A 20,793-nucleotide genomic window follows, 5' to 3' on the forward strand; every position below is an offset into this window, starting at 1 on the left:
ATGTATTACTTTATCAAACTTTATTTTAAAAATATTTTTATAACTGTATTTTAATATTAATTTCCTTTCTAACTTTTAAAAAAAAATTATGCCTTTAAAATGCTATTCAGAGGAGGGGTCTATACAGAAAGGGACTGGTGGCATAATGAATGTGCGTTTGACAGTAACACAGCTGATAATTAATATTCTGCATGGCATATGCAGCTATATGACCACTGGTGCTTTCTACACCTGTAAGCTGTAGTCCCCAGCCATTGCACCTGTCTGGCAAAGATTATTATCATTCACGCTGTGTCTTCCATACAGGTTCCATGTATCTCTACAGGCTAGAAAGTCACATTATATAATTTCCCTTGAATATAAAACTTTGTTCTGTTACTGATTTTTCTTTGTTTTATAAGTGAATTTTGATGTAATTGCTCTATTTAAACTCAGAATTTGCATGCTGTACTGAACATGTTTTTTCTGGCCCAAGATCTCTTTATCTGCTTTTTCTAATACTGTGATTTTCCTTGGCAATGCAGCTTTTCTACACCATCAGGCCCTGCGCTATGAACAGGGCTGACTGCACCTACAACCTTCATCTATCCTGCCAGACATGGGATTGGTTCCCTTGGGCAAGATAAATGGGCACTTAACACAGCTAGAATTGAGGCAACTTAATTCTGCAGTTTTGGTAGGTAAAGAGTTACTTTTCTCTCTCTCATTTCTAAGAAAGATACTTGCCCAGATCTTGCAAAACATCTTCCCACCAAAAGAAAAGACTGTCTGGGAATGGAGTTGTTATGAGGAACGTAGCTAAGAAAAGGAGAAAGAAAGCAACTCGAGCCCTTGGGAAACATCCTCCTGAAGAAATGATTTACAACAGGACTGAAATTAATTCTTCCCCTGGACTCTTCAACAATGAAAGTTACCAACTCTGTCTCACGTAAGTCATTTTAAGTTGGCTTATGTCAGAAAGAACAATTATCTTGGTAGGGATTATACAACAAATTGAGTAATTAAGGTCTTAAGATCAAACTAATTTTGTGATATAATTATTTTGTTAAATAATAATTAGGTCTATGGGTACAATGTGACCATTTATTGATCTTTGTGTTATAATCCTTTGTATATACTTCATATTATAGCAAATCTGGAAACAAACCTATTTTATAGGAGAGTGAATAATTTATGATGTTATTTTTCTAGATCTATAGAAGAAAATTTTTGGTTTGTTGGACTCCACAGTCTTTGAATTTTCTATTATGTATTCTGAGAACAAAATACAATAGAACCTCTGTAAGTTGACCACCTCAGGGACTGTTACAACAGATGGAGGTGGTCAACATAAAGAACTAGGCCTATTGTTCTGAAACATACATGTGGTGCATATCCAGTCAAGAAAAATTAGGTCAACTTAACAGAGGTGGTCAATGAAAGGAGGTGGTCAGCTCTGGAGGTTCAATTGTATATTATAACTTCTATATTAGTGTAAAATAAACAATAATATGTAATCAAAACTCTTACTTGTGCAATTGTGCACAAATGCTCCTCTCTCCTATTCCTATCATTTTGAAATTTTTTGCAAAAGCAGCATTTTATGTTTCCTAAGCATCCTTTACGGAACAGTCTCAGGGTGATTTAAAAATAGAAGCTTCGTGGCACTCCAAGGAAGATTATACGCTGTAGGTTTCTATGAGGAAAGCACAATCAAAAAGATGTGAGTTAAATAACGCCAGGGGAGAATAATAATCAAGTGAGGAACACATAGTTTGTGATGATTACCTTGCCAGTGGAACAGAGAATTTGGCTGCTGCACTGGACGATGTGAGAAGCCATAGCTGAAGTGGCATGATTTTTAAGCAGATTAGGGTTTGTGGAACATGTAATAGAACATTCCTTATTCAGGAAAATGAGGAATATCTGTCTGATTCTCATGAAACCTGGATGTCCCACACATTTTCCTGGGCTGCCATTCCCTTTCTCATTGTTCATGTCTTCAAATTACATGTTATTGCTTTAATTATGTTATTAATAGAGTGGAAAGTGAGCAGGGATCAGTGTCTGTGAAAATCTTGGGAAGTGTTACACAGTTTAGCATTCTGGTTGAAGGGGAAAAAAAAAAACCCTTTATCAATGTGCAGAATATGTAACATTTCCCTTAGTATTTGGCTGGTAGTCTTTCTTAGAAGCCTGATGTCCGAACATCCAAGATCAATGCATTCAGGAGAATAACTGAACCTTAATATAATTAGGAAAGTTCACAGCTCGGTAAAGACTGGTGAGGAAATGAAGACACAGGAGGCTGACTTGAGCTGGTGATGCTCTTAGGAAGCTATCGCAGAAGCTGAGCCTTATTCCGGACAGCTTCTGGTAAGACGGTGGTTGGAGTAAACACATCTGCCTTTCCTCCCGATGAACAGCCCCAAGTTATCCAAAATGATAGCGCTCATTTTGCTGGGTAAGTGAACTGTGTTTCTGGTTTATCCATATTCAATACAATATCAATTCTTTGGAAACCAAATGCCATGCCCTTTAACCCAAGTAATCGGGTATTATAATATAAAGTACCAACTGCATTGCAAATTTACACTTAAATACATAATTTTACACTTACATATGTTATTACTCTTGCAAAATGTGCACTCGCTTTCACTTATTTCTAACTTTATAGAAAATACATACTATGATAATTGCATTATTCTCTGTTCTCTCAGGTTCCTTCTGTGTTAGTATATAAAATAATCCAATGACTCTAAGTTATTTTTTAGGATTTATGAAATTCACCTATGTGCTAGAAATTTTTAGAATGACATTTCCAGAACATATTTACGAGTTATATCATATTTCAAAATATTATCTATTGTATCTGTTTTTCTTTGAAATTAAATAAAAATAATATTAATCGCAACTACCAGATTCCCCTAAAGTGTTAATATTTACTAAGTCAGACTCCTTTATTAGACTACTACCAACATCATATCAAATGCTTCACAATTTTGATCAATTTTTTGAACTAAAAATAGATTTATTTCTCTTATATTAGATACTATAAAGTCATTGTAAATGCTGGTGAACAAATTTATTTGCTTCTAACATAGAATTCATGAAAATCTCATTGCTAGATGTGTGATAGGAGAAACTTTTATACCTTCTTCAAGATTTGGTAAAATTTATAACTTGAATTCAGTAAAAGGGGCAGTTGTGATTGTAGCTCAAGATTAACAAAAAAAACAAGATATTTTCTATTTAAGCTGATATCCATTGATGAATAAAGGCATAACTCTGGGCAAGAAAAAGGATTATTTTAAATTGTGTTGAACATAAAAGAAGAGTCAAAATAAGTTAAAAAAACGAAGTGAAAATGAAAGGAATCTTTTATGTATTTTCAGTTTCTCTCTGATTTAAATATAATAATTGTTCTTCAATGTCCTAAAAATTTTCCTTACTATATTTATTTCTAAATATTTTTCTCCATTTTGAATTTCTTTAATAAATATTTTTACATCTATTTTTTCTTATAAAGAGAAATCTAGAGACTTTAAATTTTGTAGATTGTAGATCAGGCAGAGAAAGGACACAGAGTACATAAAGGTATTACAACCTCATGTCTCCAGCTGAAAAGTCATGGCCTTTTACTTTAACCTTTTAATTCCTACTTAACCTTGACAATAAACTGCATGGAGGGAAATCATTTCTCACATTGTTGGGACCCAAACTGTACTACGTGATAGTCTGCAGTAACATTTGCCATATGTATTCTTCACAATATTTGCTCAGTATCATCTGAATAGGTCTTGTAAGGAGAGACATTTCTGTTGCCAAAGAAATATGAAAAACAGTGAAATTTTACAACTCAGAACATTTAATTGACTAATGAGCCTCAGAAATCTTTAGGAAGGTCATATAAGATGCAGCATTCTTCACCTTATTAATTTAAAAATAGAACCTGTTTTTAGCCAAGTGTTATGCTGGAAACACATAGTCCCAGCTATTCAGGAGCTGAGGCAAGAGGCTCAATTGAGCCTAAGAGTTTGAAGTTGCTGTGACCTATGACACCCCAGGACTCTACCTAGGGCAACAGCCTGAGAATTTGTCTAAAAATTAAAAAAAAGAAAGAACGAAAAGATAGAATCTGTTTTTCACTGAGTATTTCAGGAGAATCTTTGAAAAAGTCGTATGTTGATTTTAGAGTCACAGATCACAGTCAGAAATAAATAAGGCAAATTTTGGAAAGGTAAAGTTATAATTTTTGTTCTTTCTCAGTTGATTCCATATTTTGTCTGAGTGAAAGGTATAGGAAATTATGTAAACCTAATCAATCAGGTGGATTACTCAATCAAAAATAGAAACAGTGACAGGAAGTGAAACATACATAGAAAGGATATGTAGATTTCACAAATAGTCACTGAGTTACCAGGGATATTTTGATGGTACTGACATTAGCAAACTGATATTAGCTTCATCAATTACCTCCTGGAAACTATCACTTACAAGGTTTTGAGACAGCTTTTATAAAATATAATGAGTGCTGGCAAATAAAATGCCAGCTTCCTATAAATTGAATTTATGACACAAAATCCCTTATTTGGGATCTTTAGTAAACTGATTTTGACCAAGCAACTTCGGCCACAATAGGAAGAGCACTCCTTTCCTTTCTCTGGACCTGACAAATTAGAAGCACAGGAGCTTGGCTAGGTGAAGTTTTCCATGAACACATGAAAAAACAGAAAGGTGATATGTCAGTTTTCACTCCAGCCTCAATGAGAAAAATGTGATCAAGCCCCTCCCAGGGGCCTAGTCTCCAAATGCAGCGACCCAGCAAGTGGTACACCTGGGCCTATCAGTAGACTTAAATTTTACTTAGGAGATGAGGTTTGGAGAGAGGTAAGATCAAATAAAAGATTTCAAGACTGTCCTTGAAGTCTATAACCACATTGTCATAGGTGATTCACAATTAATGTCATCTTTTAAAGAATTCACATGACTTGGCTGTGATTAAGACATAGCTTGAGGTCTCTTGATTATAGTTAAGATAACTGTTTCTGTAACTAAATTGTGATTCTTACCTTTTTAATTAATTGATGACGCTAATGTCATTTTGCAGTATCAACTTGACTAATTTGTATAACATGTTCAATTACCATTGCTCGTTTCTTTATTGTTTTTAGAAAACTTGCTGGACAGTTTGCCTTCCAACAAAAATAACTTGTAAATACCTGGAAGGTGTTATTTTATTTATATATTATCTGTTACTTATATATCACTAATCCTTAAACAACTAATATGTTTGGCATAAGTCAACTTACATTTATTGAATACTTATAATGCATCATTGTATTTGACGATGGAAATACACTTATAAATTACCCCCAACGCCTGCCTAGGAAAGCCCTAAAACTCAGTGGTTAATCTGAGCACATGAATGCACAGACTACAGAACAGTAAATAACATACTTTGGGGATCCCCAAAGTTCTATATAAACAGATGAGGAATTTCAAATTCAATCTGGGGATGGAAAAAGGAGGTACAGAATTCAGGGAAAGTTTCCTTAAAATAGGTAATGATTGTGTTGAGCATTGGAAAGATAAGAAATGTTATTAAGAAGAAAAAGAAAGGGAGCAGTTACCAAGGACAAGACAGTAAGTGCTCAGAGGTTTAAGGCAGCACGGAGTGTCTGGGAAACTAAATGTTTGAGAACGTCCAGATTGCACCTGGGGAGGAATGTGACAGCCATGATATGAGAAGTCACCTGTACACAGAGAAATGGCAGGGCCAGAATTGTGCTTCAGGTAGACTGGGAGGTGTAAAAACTCTATCTGAATAGAATTAGGAATAGGTTTCAAACTGGAGGCAAATTGACCAACTAATGAGTTAGTCCAATGTGCCAAGTGAAAGAATGAACTTTGCAAGGATGGCAACCTGGGAGAGAAGCTGAGCCTGGAAAAGGAGTCGGCCACGAACCCAAGGATTCTAGTTTGAGTGCCCTTGTCAAAGCTGTGATGCTGATAAAATAGAGTGGTTGGTTCATCAGGGAGCAATGACGATGAAGACGCTGTTGAAGATGGGGGAGGGAAGGGGAGGGGAGAAGGGTGGGTGGGTGGTGGGAGGGTGACTGGAAAGATCACCTATATGGTTTTGTCTAACAAGGGTAGAAGTGAACTTTTCTAGAACTAGAGTATAAATGTTTTAACACAATATATCTATGACTAGAGTACTAGAAATTTAAGGATTGAATTATACATTTACAAATCATCAGTCTAGAAATTTTAGCTCAAACCATGAGAGTACATGGAATTGTTCTCAGAGATGGGAATGGTCTGAGGACAGAACCTAAGTTAAAAATATTCTTTAGAAGAGGAGTAAGAGAAGATTTGGGGAAGAATTCTGACCAGAGCCAGAAAATACTCAGAGGATAAATATGAAGAGAACTGGCAGGATGTGTTGCCAAAGGAAAAGAGAGTTTCAAGAACAGAAACATGCCCAATGGTAGAAGTAGGTGAGTTAAAAATTTATAACTATTAAATATGACGTTAGGATGTTAATGAGCAGTTTCAATAGACCAATAGTCATAAAAATAAATTCTAAATTGAGGAATGAGTGAGTAGTGAGAAAACAAGAAAGCAAACGTAATCTATTCATTTAGGAATCTTGTCTAGGAGAACTATAATTTTATAGCCGGGGGAGGTTAAGATTCATCCCAGACTTACAGTAATTTTATCACATTTTATTTTCCATATTTTGTTCTTTATTATTAATAACTTAAACTTGGGTAAAATCGCTTCCAAACTATAACATAGCAAAAAAAAAATGGTTGTTTTTTTTTTCAAGCTATGGGGCTGAGCTTGGAAGATGAATACACTTCCGAAAACAAGGACTGCACATATTTAAGAGAGCAATGTCTGCGTGACACAAATGGATGTAAAGTTGCATGGGAAGTAATGGAAGATGCCTGTGATGATTCTGGTAAAACTCATTGCTGAATGTATTTTCTGTTCTTAAAATATATATCTCATTATATTTCAACTGAGGCAAGAAAAAATTACATAATACATTTATTTTTAACTTGTCTTACGTTTCAAACATTTGTGGGAGGATCATGAAGCAAAGAATGTGAAGATAAGAGAGTGACTTGTATATGTTTAAAGAGAAAAAAAGTTGTGGTGAATATTCAAGGAGCTGGAAGAATGTTGAATGAAAACACCAGACATGTGGGAGGAATCCATTCACTAAAATAGATAGCAATCACCATTGACACAGCTGGACGTTCTCCTAAATAATGCCATCACAAAACTGTTCACAAAATAGTATTTTAAGTTTTTTTTTTTTTTTTTCCTGCAGTTTTTGGCTGGGGCTAGGTTTGAACCCACCACCTCCAGCATATGGAGCTAGCGCCCTACTCCTTTGAGCCACAGGCGCTGCCCCTCAAAATAGTACTTTAATGTAATAAGTTGTATCATCTTATGTTATGAATATTATTATACTCCAAATAATCTGATAAACTTTCTGGGATATTCAGTAAGAGAAATCCAAGTGAGAAAATAAAAAAATATTCTATGATTCACTCTTTCTCCATCCATTTCAGGAAGGGTAAATTCTGTCACTGCTCATGACTCTTGCCTGTCTTCATGTGATTCCTTTATCTCCCAAAATATGTAAGGTGGAATACGTTGGGTCAAGAGGGAGAAGTCTATAAGTCTGACAGTGCCAGTGTACAGAACCTCCACCAACAGGGCCCCTGCCCAGTGACGTGACCTCAGGAAATTGCACAGGCCGTGGAGGAAGCAGAGAAAGCTCCCCCACCCCTTCTCTACCCTGTGCAAGTTCATGGGAGACTCAGATTCACTCTCCCAGGAAAGTTAGAGCTCGCTACTCCAACATTCATATTATTGCTCAGAAAAAGGAATTCCAAAGATGTAATTTCTCCAAGTAACACAATAATTTTAAGATGAGGATAAAGGATGAAAAAATTATTTGTTATTTGTTTTGATGATAAAACCTCTTAACTATGTTTATAAGCCAATTTACAATGTGTAGTTAAATATTACATTTAGCGTGTTATGAATTATAATGTATTTGTGAATTTCAGTGTACAAATAACAAAACATTCGCAGTCAATTGCAATAAGATTTGCATAATTATTCCATGTGTAAAGCTGAACTAGAAATATTCTTAAATGTGCAAATGAAACAAACTCAAGTAGTTTTTTTCAGAATATTGAATAAAATTTTAAATGGCTTTTAAAATTAAAGCAGAAAGTAAAATATGGGTAATTAGGACAGACACATTCATTTAATATCAAGTTCTTTCTCAACCACTTCATTTCTCATAAATTTAGAACCACCTGCACATCTCTTATTATAACCCTAGATTGGAGTGTGAAATACAACATCAGATTAAGACAAAATAGCTCATAAAACAAATAAGCAGATACAATAGCTACATTTAGGGAGCATTCTGGTTTCTTTGCGTAAAGGCAGATTTAATTATTATGGATAAAAAAAATTGATATTCCAGGTAGGTACAAAGATATTTTAAAACACAGAAAGTTTTATTCTGCTTTAGGAAGTACTCTATTGAAAAAATACAGTAAAGTAGATGCTTTGCTTCAAATGTCACTTATATGGACGTCCTGCAGCAATCCCAGATAATCTTACATACTAATGAATTGCTCAGGTTAATATGGTAAAGCATTTTAAAAAGAAGGGGGGCTCAAAATTATAATCAGATTAATATCAGGAGTGTTAATATATTTGATTATGAAATCCAGGTGACCCCTGTAAGATGAAGAATTCATCCCACTGTGATGAGGGTATCCAGTTCTTTGTGGAAAGCAATTTCCAATTTAAAGAGTGTCTCTGCACTGGTGACCTCCACTGTACTGTGAACAAATTGCTTGGGAAGAAATGCATCAATAAATCAGGTAATGCTTTGTTATAAGAAATGTTTATGACTATCAAAAAGAGAATTACAATTTTAAAATTACTCATATCTATGTGATTCAATCAATTCTTTTTAGAGGGTAATTTAATTCTTGATGTGACTTGGGGGTACAGAAAGTTTGTAACACATTTTTAAAAATTTCTAATCACAAGTTTAAGCTTCATTTGAGTCATTAGAATTATAAATTCACACCTCCAATACATATAGCTGAGAGGCTTATTTTCGTATCGTTGCACAATACTTAAGTTATAGAAGACAAAAGAGATATAATCTTTGTTGTTCAGGAAATGTGAGTCTTCCGGGAGAGACCAAAATACAACTAATTTCCTAGAGTTACTCTTACCTTTGCAAGGGACATTTAATCTGGATAATGCTGAAATAGTAGCAATCGAATTAGTCAGCATGTACCCTTGAGAGCACCCAAAGAATTTTGAAAAGACATGGGACCAAGTAGTTCTAAAGTGGACATTTTTCAGATTCTCAGTGTCCCTATCTGCTTCCTGAAAAGTGATCAACAGAGAATGCACCTGTTACCATTGAGTCTCACCTTTTCTTTCACTATCAACCTCCCACCTACTAAAGGTAGATTTAGGCCTGGCAGAATGGCTTGTGTCTGTAATCCCAGAACTCAGGGAGGCCAAGGTGGGTGGACTGCCTGAGCTCAGGAGTTTGAGACCAGCCTGAGCAAGAACAAGACCCCATCTCTAAAAGTAGAAGGACACACTATGGCAGGTGCCTGTAGTCCCAGCTACTCGGAAGCGTGAGACAGGAGAATCACTTGAGCCCAAGAGTTTGAGATTACTATAAGCTATGATGCCATGGCACTCTACCAAGGGTGACAAAGTAAGACTCTGTCTCAGAAAATAAAACAAAATAAATAAAATAAAATGTAGATTTACTCATCTACATTAGAGGGTCCTGTTGTCCAATCATTCATGGTGGGCTCATTGAACATTTTTCTGTTCCATTGTTTTGTCTTTTCCAGAATTTCAATAAATTGAATTATGTAGCATGCGACTTTTTGAGTCCAATTTCTTTTATTTAACATAAATACATTTTACATTCATCAATTTTGCATGTCTAAGTTTGTTCTTTTTGCTTCATAAGTAGTATTAAATCATATGGGTATACCAGAAATTGGTTATCTGTTCATCATTGAAAATAATTTGCATTATTTCTAGAGTTTTAGAGATTATTTTTTAAAAGCTTCTATAAATATTCACATACATAATTGACACAGACATATGTTTTTATTTCTTTGGGGTATGATATTGAGGGGTCATATGATATGTGCCTGTTTAACTTCATAAAAATTACCAATGATTTGTATTTAATAAAACTATCAATGTCTACAAATTCCATTTCCTTCAATTCTCAGCAGCACTTCATCTTTTTTTTTTTTTTTACCATTTTGATATATGTATATATATATTTTACTTTTTAATTTCCAATTGGTTATGGCTAGCATAAAGAAATATAACTGAGGTTTTTGTAAGGCTCTAATATATTGAGACTTGTTAAACTCAACTGTTAGTTCTAGTATATTTTGCAGAATTTACAGGATTTTTCACATAGATAGCTTTGTCATCTATTTATTTGTCCTTTTGCAAACTGAAGCCCTTTATTTCTTTTTCTTGCTCTATTATCCTGACTTGGGCTTCCAGTATAATGCTAAGTAGAATTGTTGAAAGTGGACATCTTGCCTCTTTACTTACCTTAGGGAAGAAAATATTCAGTTTTTAACCATAAAGAGCCTGTAGTATGTTCTATGCTGGTTCTCTTTATCAGGATGAGGACATTTCTTTCTATTTCTGGATTACTTAGATTTTGTTTTAAATCAGGAATAGCTAAATGATGATTTTTGCAATTTCTTTGTCTCTATTTCCATTAGAGCATTTTCTTGTGTTGACAACATGTTAATTCTTCCATTTTGAAACATATGATAAATTATTAACTATAGTTTCCCCACTGTATTATATTAAACTTAGATTTTCCACCTAACGATATGTTTCTCTATCCATTAACTGACTCCTCTTTATCCCACCCCTCCATTACCCTTCCCGGCATGATCACGTTTTTAAATTTACTTCTCATGTGGACAAGTTCATTAAAATTTTGAACATTGATCCAGCTCTACATTTCATGGCCAAATCTTGCTCAATCACAATGTATTATTCTTTTGACATGTTGCTGGATTAAAATTGCTCTTATTTTGTTGATGGATGTCTTTTCTTGTAGGATATCAGCATGTTCTTTTTCTTTGTAATGGATTTAGTTTTGTTATCTGGTAATGCTGGCCCTTCTAATTGGGAAGTATTTTCTTCCTTTTAATCTTCTTGAATGAGATATAAATAATTGGTATTGTTTCTTCCTTAAATGTTTGATTTAATTAGTTAGTGATTGATTTAACGAATGGTACCAAAAAGTGAAGTATGTTTGTACAGGTCCAAAAAAGTGTGCAAAAACTATATGCTGAAAACTAATCAATAAAAGTTTTTCTTATGTGGTTTATTTAATAGCTGGGTCAAATTTCACTATAAGGAATGAAAATATAAATTCAATGTGTTTATAATTGTATTAAGACTATTCGAGTTATCTGTTTCTTTGAGGGTGAAGTTTGGTACTTTACATCTTCCATTTATCAGATTAATGTAGGTTTTTTATTTTTAGAGTTTTCCTTTTACTCTTTTAATTTTGTTTCTGTATTGAAACAAAGCCCCCCCTAGTATTCTCTAATTTCCCTTTGTTAGTGTCCATAGGAGCTATAGTGATGACTTTACTTTTATTTAGAGGCTGGTAATTTTTGCTATCACTTTCTTGCTTTCTTTTACTTTCTCCTTTTCAATTGTGCTCTTAATTGTTTCTTTTTGTGCATGTTTCGCTTGACTTTAAGGTGCTCCCAATTTTCTAGCTGCTTAAAATGAAAGTGCGGATCATTCCTTTGAGATCTTTTTTCCTCATATAAGCATTTAATACAAGGAATTTCCTTCTAAGTACTGGTTTAGATACATTCATAAATTTTGATATATTTTTATCTTATTTTGTATTCAACTCAAAATATTTTCTCTTTTCCCTTATAGCTTCCTCTTTGACCCATGGTTTATTTAGAAGGTTGCTGTTTTATTTCTGAATATCTGGGATTTCTGGGATATATTTGCTATTGATTTCTAGTTTAATTCCAATGTCATTAACAAAATTTTTGTATGATCTTAACTCTTAATTAAAATAATAATTGCCAGCTATCACATGGGCAATGTGATGCATTCTAGGGATAAGTCTTCATACACACAAAGTGAGATCACAGAGAAAAGATAATGACTTGGTATTTTAGGATGCGTTGGGTTCATTGCAGAGACAAAATAAAATGGGTGTTGTAAACAAAGGAAATTGAACAAAAAACAGTACATTTGAGGAGCAACAAATCCTTTGTTAAGCTGAATTGTAGACAGAGAAGTCTTTTCAATTACGCAGGAATGAAACTAGATGTTTACAAAAAGGAGGAAAGCTGAACTTACATATCTTTCTAAGGAGATTAGACTTTTACTGTTGTTATGAGGAGCTACTATATATTTTAAACAGAGGAATGAAGAATCAGCTTTTGAAAAGATAACACTGGCAGTAATGTAGAGGATGGAATGGAGGGGAGAGAAAGACACAGGCCAGGGATATCAATTAAGAAGTCATCAAAGTAATTTGGGTGAGAGGTGATGCATGCGCAAACTAACACATTTGTTCTGACTGTTATAATTAGAAGCCATATTTAAGATGTATTTATGAATTATAATCAATAGGAATTGGTGACCAGTTAGATGTAAGGAGAATGAACTGTATTAAACATTATTTCCAGGTTGGCTTGGGACAACAGTATCACTGTAAACTGAGATAAGAAATAAAGAAAAAAGTACAGGATTGAGAACAGAAGGGGTGAGTTGTATTTTGGAAACATGACATCTGAGGCATGCTTAGGAACATTCTGGTTATAAACATTGGGTTTGGGTTTTTTTTGTTTGTTTCTCATGATAAAAAAATAATAATTAAAAAAATTAAAAACAAACAAAAACCCAGAAAAGAAAACAAAACAAGAAAGGCATGCTTTTTCAAGCTAGTTTACAGAAGCAGGAATTTTTGAGTTGAAGAGAGAAATGTATTTAGAGATACAGCTTTTGGAGTCAAAGGCTCACCAGGAGATAAAAACATAAAAGAGAGTGAGATTGGACAGGGAAAGATATAAAGTGAAAGGAAAAGTATTTTAAGACCAATTTTATGATCTGGTTGGGAAAAAGGCATGAGGAAATTTCTGAGGAAATTTCTGAGGAAATTTCTGAGTTTCTAAGAAAAGAAACTACAGAAAGAATTTTTGAAGCCAATACATAGAGGACATGAAGAAAATACTCAACAATTACAAATGTTGAGAAATGAAATAAGATAGCACCTAACAACAGTGACATCAGTGCATTAATTAATATGGCTTTACTAGCTTTACATTTAAGCAGGCTGGAACATGTTAAAATGCTTATTTAAATATTGACTGAGCTTTTATTAAGATGATAAGATATTTCTATCTCAATGGCCATTTTTAATCATAACAAGTTTAAACAAAATATTTTAGCCAGTAATTATATACAAATTTAGATTAGTTAAATTGAAATCTGTTCACACACTAAAACCATTTTTCCACAATAGAAATTTAGTAAATGCTATATGGAAATATCAGCCAGCCAGGCTTATGGAAACTTACAATCAATGGAAGTTTCTTATGGACAAGATCTAAAGGACCTCACCATTAGACTTCACCTAACCTTGACATTATGTTTACAAAAAACATTTATTTGATTGCTCATGGCTCATGATCAATAGTGAGGAAAGTAATGATCATTGAATTTTTACCCTTAATTCTGTTTTAACTGCAGCATCCTCCACAAACCCTTTGACATCACTCCAAGCAAACATGATCTCCATCTACTTAGCATTTTCAAAACAATCTCTGCAAATATAGACTTACAATTTTCTATTTTTGAGATAATCAATTTTGTCATTTCATTTTTTTGTTTGTTTTAATGTGGTAAAGCACAAAAACATGATGCCTGACATATATCAATGGTAAATAATTGTATAACATAAATAAGTTCAATTCATTAAACATATTTTCAGCATCTAAGTAATGTATCCATCCATCAACTGTTTTTTAAAATTAATATTCAGAAATTATATAATCATTAGGGAATATAAAGATCATCATCAAAATGTACCAAGAAGACCAAAGTGATAAAGACAAAATATTTCCAAAGGTAATTGAACATTAAGACTATGTAGTTACATAAACTATAAATTTTCAATGTTTTGTCTCTCAGCTTTAAAAACCAAGATCATTTGTAATAGCTCTCAGAGTAATTTTTCAATGGTTTTTGAAAGATAAATATTGGAGTATTTATAGATAATAAGTCTATACTTTAAAAACATATTATAATGTCATAAATAAATAAATTTATATAAATTTCATTCATTTATTTTTTTACTTCCTTTATAGAGGAATCAACACTGTCCTCCAATTTGGCTTCACAGTCAAATAGCACCCAATGGTTCCATCACCAAGCTACATCATTAAGAGCTGACAAAAAGAGTAACTGTGCTATAGCAGCACGTGTCTGCCGGGAATCTGAACAGTGCATTTTGTTGTATGAGAATTTTAAGAAAACCTGTGGGAAGGAAGAAGACCAATGCAAGACTCCTGTTGGAGGCCAATTGTGTGCAGCACTAAGAGAAAGTCTGAAGGAAACAATTTTGGGGAACTGTCAATGTAGCAACCCGTCAAATGGAGACTGCATTCAAATTTGGGAAAGTTTGTTTAATAACACTTGTGTACAGGATACTCAAAGGAATCAAGTCCCAGACTTCCAAGCAGACCATGAAGATGGATTCAAGCAGATCATTGTTTCAGGTTGGGATTAACAAACAAGTACGTGGTGTCTTGGACCAGATTGGTAGCCGGGGGAATGATATCAGATTCTGGATATATTTTTATATTCATGGATTATTTAGAAGAAAAATGGAAGAGGTCCATAGACCTCTAAGATACTTCAACATTTACTGATAAGGGAGAAGTAGGGGAAGCAGCAAGGAAAGAATCTGCTAGAGATAGCATGAAACAGGGAAGCATGAAGAGAGTGTTTCAAGTAGAAGTGAAAGTGCAAGAGGATCGACTGATTTCACTGAGGAATTAAGGGTTAGCTACTGCGTTTGGTGGTGTGGAGGTTAGAGACAACCCTGATGACAACAGGTTCTGGGAAGGGCCAAGCACAATGGCAAGATTTGTAGTGGAATTTGGAGAGCACATTAAAAAAAAAAAAATAGGAGAGAAATTGGAGTCAGAAATATGGACAGCACTGTGAAAGATTATTGCTGTAGAGGGGATAGAAATAGGGCAATGCCTAGAGAAAGAAATGAAGAAATGGGAGTAAAGAGAAGAATTTTTTTTTTTTAAGATGGAAAAACTTAGGACTGTATGCTGATGAAAATAATTTAGATAGAATGCTAAACATTGATCATGCAGGGATTAAATGGTGAATAATATTCCTCCAATATTCTTTCACATGTGTTGATTGAATGATATTGGTGGAAATATTTAAAACACAGATAAAAGAACAAGGATTTTCCATGCCATTTTCCCAGCATTGCCCTCCAGCTTTAGGGGTTCTCATTTGAGGGCTCTCATCTAAAATATAAATTAAGATTATTGTAGGAGAATGATTAAGGAAGTGGTAAAACTCAAAACTTAGGGTAAATGCATAATGTCATGTGATATTTGAAATTGTGGCTATTAGAAGGAAAATTGAGGGCGATTATTGCTTTGATTTAGTTTGCATGATTATGTAATTTTTATTTGAGAAAACTCAACAGTATATATGTATGAGGAGGAAAATCACACAGTAAAATTTCATAGGGTTGCAATTTTCCTAAGGAAGCAGTAGGGGGAGGGGAAAAGAAGGGAATAACAATGACAGAAAACTCTTCATCCATTAGAATGTGTGAAGTAGGCTGGTCATTGTGTTCAGGAGTTAATTCAAAGAGGTGGAAAATATACAATAATGAAGGTTTTGGAGATATATATACGCAATTGAAGTGATCGAGAATATGAACTTTTTAGGAGAGGATAAGATAATTTGTATGTGCAGTTGTTAAAGATGTTCAAGACAACATCAGGTCTAGAAATTGATCATAGGCATGGCACAGGTGACTATTAGAGGGCTGTGGTGAATCAAATGTGAAATATAGATGGTAGGTTTGTATTTCCCTGAGGCATAGAAATAATCCTGTGCAATGATAGGATGGGAGGTGGAGGAAGATATTGAACTAGTACCAAAGTCAGTGATGAATATGGCCGAAAAACTCTGAGGAAGGCACAACCAGACAGCATAAAATTCAGAGAGGTGTTGTGTAAGAGTGAATAATTAATGTTTTGAAAGCTGCAAAGCTGACAAGGTCGACATAAACAGCCCTATTGCTACCATGGTGTGTTCTATACGCCAAATGAACACCATCCACTAGCAGACACTGTAGGAATTGGAGAAAAGCCAGGCCTGCAAAACATGAATTATAAAATTTAAATTAAAATATTTACATAAATTTAATTTTTGATACTATCATGTTAAGAGAGAGAAGTTTTGCGGAAATAGTTCTGAATCTAATATGAGATGTTAAAGTATATATTAGAGAATGTTGTGTATTCTTTGGTGGATTTGTATGTGGTTTTATAATTCAGATGTAAGTCTGGTTGGTGACTACTACTATTTATTTCAACATGTTACCCTTCAGCCAGCTCCTCTTTAGCAATTAAGCTACTGTTGAAAATATCCTCTGGGACATGTGTGTATGTGTGTGTTAGCTTATTTAGATATTAAATGCTAATTTTATGTGAAATTAGCAGTTAATGTGTGAATAATTTGTTATAACATATTATTCATAGTGCATAGAAGTGTAATACCACCCAAGATAGACTTTATTTTTCCACACTAAAAATTATGTTTTGTGGTATTGGTAATAATTACTCATATAGTGAGTGAATTAGTCTGGTCAGGCTGTTATAACAAGATCTCATAGGCTGGATGGCTTAAAAAGGAAATATATATATATATTCTCACAGTATTGGAGTATGGAAGTCTCAGGTCAAGGTCCAGCAAGGTCTACTTCTGATGAGGCCTCCTCTCTTCCTGATTTGTACATTGTCAGCCACTGTCTATGCTTTTACATGGCCTTTCCTCGATGTATGCTACAGAAGGGCCAGACAAAGAGAAAGAGAGAGAGGTCCTAGAAGGCCACTAACATCATGAAGGTCAAGACCCCACCCTTCCAACCTCACTTAACCTTAATTCCTTCCTTAGAAACATCACCTCTAAACATAGCCACACAGGGGCTTGGAATTCAACATATGAATTTGGGGAAGGAGGGGCACTCTCAGTCCATAACACTGAGCAAAGCCAGTGTTTACTGTATCTCCAGGTTCATTTCTTGAATATGTTTTAGTCAGTAGCATAGCCTTACCCATCGGTTCCCTACGTAGAGGTGATCATCCAGAACAAACTTTCTAGTTTGGACTCTTGTACCTGTTACAAAAGCTGTATGACTCACTAGGATATGTCTGTTTGGTTTTCATTCAACATGGGATAGTAACACAGAAATGGGAATGTCCAGGTCTTCCTCAAAGACACAGAAGGGTGGACTCAAAATGAAATAGTTGTTCTTAAGCTAAGACTTAATCAATAGCAATGAAATATCATATATAGTGAGAATAGAAAGGACAATATATGGAGTTTGAAAAGGACTCCTTTTGTGTCTCCTTTTGTGACAAAACTGGGGGTAAAAAGAATTTTCCTGTGATTGTATCATTTTCTATGTGCAATAGACTGGTAGGCCAGAACAGACAGCCTACATAAGGACAAATTGAAACAAGAGGGGACATTTGTACTATAACAAAAGTTAAAATTTGAATATCCCATGGTAGAAATTTAATTTTCATTGTAAAATGAAACTCTGACCATCCAATTCCCCTACCCCTTCATAAAATATCTTGTATTTTATTTTGGCTTTGGTTTGTTTATCTGTATTTCCCACCGAGCAGCGGGTGCTTGAGGACAAAGAATACAGCTTTGCATCCTCTGAATGTCACCTGGTCCATAGCAGGGATTCTCCCAATGTTCCTTGAAAAAAAGATTTTACAGACAGAAGGTCACCTGAATTCACTTCCCCTGATGAGATTTTCCAATTCTAAAATGATAATTTCTAAGAACTCTTGCAGGTGAGATAATCAGAGGTGGAAACAGTTTTTATATTGCATTTCAATCTAATTAAGATCCCACTGGGAGGGGATTTTGATGGGGAGAGTTCAGACAATATTTACTCTGTTTTCACTCTCTAGACAGGCCTTTGTTTACTTCAGGGTACATGTTCTAGTTGTTAGCATTTGTTTAAATATTCAAGTAACTGAATCCTTAGAGCAGAGCTGTTTAAGTCACTAGAATGATGTTTCAGAAGTTTGTTTTATTCATCTGTACTACACCGACTTTGACTATCCAGGCTTAAATAAGTGTTATATGAACTTGTGTGTTTTTGTTTGTCTACTTGTTCATAATGTGCCCCCACTTCTCCTAGGAAAATTATAAACTCATTCAATAATGAAATATTTCCTTTGTTGTACTTCTAGATAACATGAAGGAGGATGTGTTCAAATTGAATCCAACTCCTCTTTCCCATCACGGTAATGTTTATAAATTATACTTTTGATCTGGACTGTAAATACTACATGATACAATTGAAATTGTAGTCACCAGGCTTCTTAAAGGTATGCCAATACAACATAAATTGTATAGCCCTTGGAATACTACACGATGGATCAAAATCCTGACTTGTCTTCCACTAATGACATATCAATGTAACCACTCTGCCTACTCATCATCCATTTATCAATGAGTTAAGGAGAACCTTATAATTAAAAAAAAGATCTTGGTAACATTGCATGTGTATTTTTGATCACTTAAATCATTCCGGGCCAAATGGTTTTGTTTAAGCATGTAATGGAGGGTGGAAATTCACATATGCCCGTGTTTTCCAGAATGTAGACTTCATTATATGCAAGAGTATCTGTGGGGAGACTTTTTTCAAGAAAGCCTCCCACCATAATAAAAAGTACAACAGAATGAGAATCATTGTGCCTTGACTGATGAACTCACCATGTACCATTGTTCAAATGCAGTTTCTGAAGTTTTATTGTTTACTTTTGAGAAACCTGAATTAGGAGATTTTCCTTCAGCTCAGTTTCTGCCCTACAAGTTTCCCAGCCATCAAGATTACAGTACATATCCTGTGTAGATGAAGGATGATGTTAAGAGTCCTCTACACTGGCCTCAGTAAATTCATACTTACCCTAAAAAAAAAAAAGCGATGTTTGCCCCAAACAGCACATCGATACATCATTGTATTTTGCTTACAGACTTTTCACAGGGCTCTGCAGTCTCTGTGTGTTCGGGTTTGTGTTTACTTTTCCACCATCTGTGCATATCGTTGTTTGCAGGATTCGATGGGGCCTGGTCCTGTTTGGAAGTGGTAGAGGTGTGTGTAGAAGACGTGGTCTGTAATGCACAGTTGGCCCCTTATCTTAAAGCTTGCTCAGCAAATGGAAATCCGTGTGATGTGAAGCGTTGCCAAGCAGCCATACGGTTCTTCTATCAAAATACGCCTTTTAACATTGCCCAGATGTTGGCTTTTTGTGACTGCGCTCAATCTGATATACCTTGTCAGCAGTCCAAAGAAGCTCTTCACAGCAAGCCATGTGCAATGAACAGAGTTCCACCCCCTACTTGCCTCAATGTAATTCACAGCTGCCGAAATGATGAATTATGCAGGTGAGTAAAAACATGCATACCTTACTTTCTTATTTCGTCACCTTATTTGTTACAGTCCAGTCCCAACACTTGATCTCATTACATCAAGAGTTCCCACCATCATCCAACATGGTGTAAATAAAACCAGACAATTCATATTTTGAATCAATGGTACATGTGAAATTCACATTTTTTATTCTGGAATAAAAAATTCAATATGCCAAAATTTGGTAGTCATAAAATAGTATGAACAAAATCATGTATTCAAGGTAGGCTAATGAATTGGTTAACAGACCTGGATTATAGATCAAATTTTTAATTAGCTTTCTGGTGTGATTATACAGACTGTTAAATGTCACAGAATTTTGTCAAGGTGACTTTTCAAACTTCAGAATAAATCATTTCTGTATTAGTCTGGAGCTCAGGGAGAAGAAGGTAGCCTGAATGTAGTTTGGACTTCCCCAGCAGATGTGTAATCCATGAATATCAGAAATCTACTTGTCTCCTACACAACTTCACACCCCTCATTCTCAGAGAAGTAATGTCAGTCATCTATTTGTACACTGAGAAAACACATTGATCAAATACTTACTACGAGTCTAGGAAACAGCAAATCTGAAACACAAATACCTGTCCTGCGGGGAACAATAGGAAACGAAGTGAGAGATGTAAAGGGGTAGGCGTGGGTGAGCACAGGTGACCCAGGGCCTTAAATGACCCTGCATGGACTTCAGCTTTCACTCCAAATACAATGGAAAGGGAGCAGAATTATGAACTATCTGGTTTCCCTGATAAAACTTTCACTCTGGCTGATAACTGACGCTAGACTGTACCTTTCCATGTAACCATTTGGGGAGTCATAGTTTCAGTCCCTACTGACTCCTTTCTTCACTGAGGTCTTCATTAACACACTTTGTTCTGTGTTCAAGATGATGCTATCTTCTGTGTGGTCAGAATCCACAGTCAAGTGCAGCCTCTTGGGCAAGAGTGAAA

At 34.8% G+C, this 20,793-nt stretch overlaps 1 protein-coding gene across 1 annotated transcript in view; it reads left to right on the plus strand.

Annotated features, from left to right (window-relative positions):
* The first annotated feature begins 2,392 nt into the window (after positions 1-2,392).
* GFRAL (GDNF family receptor alpha like) overlaps positions 2,393-20,793 on the plus strand; it is a 50,756-nt gene continuing 32,355 nt past the window's right edge. The window contains exons 1-5 of the mRNA XM_003789695.2: positions 2,393-2,443; positions 6,815-6,949; positions 8,748-8,906; positions 18,624-18,677; positions 19,491-19,821. Coding sequence (XP_003789743.2) covers positions 2,398-2,443; positions 6,815-6,949; positions 8,748-8,906; positions 18,624-18,677; positions 19,491-19,821 — 725 coding nt within the window. The 5' untranslated portion in view covers positions 2,393-2,397. The remainder of the gene's footprint in view (positions 2,444-6,814; positions 6,950-8,747; positions 8,907-18,623; positions 18,678-19,490; positions 19,822-20,793) is intronic.

Source organism: Otolemur garnettii, unplaced genomic scaffold (genome assembly GCF_000181295.1).
Source record: "Otolemur garnettii isolate 467f Iridium unplaced genomic scaffold, OtoGar3 scaffold00035, whole genome shotgun sequence".
Classification (NCBI taxonomy): Eukaryota; Metazoa; Chordata; class Mammalia; order Primates; family Galagidae; genus Otolemur; species Otolemur garnettii.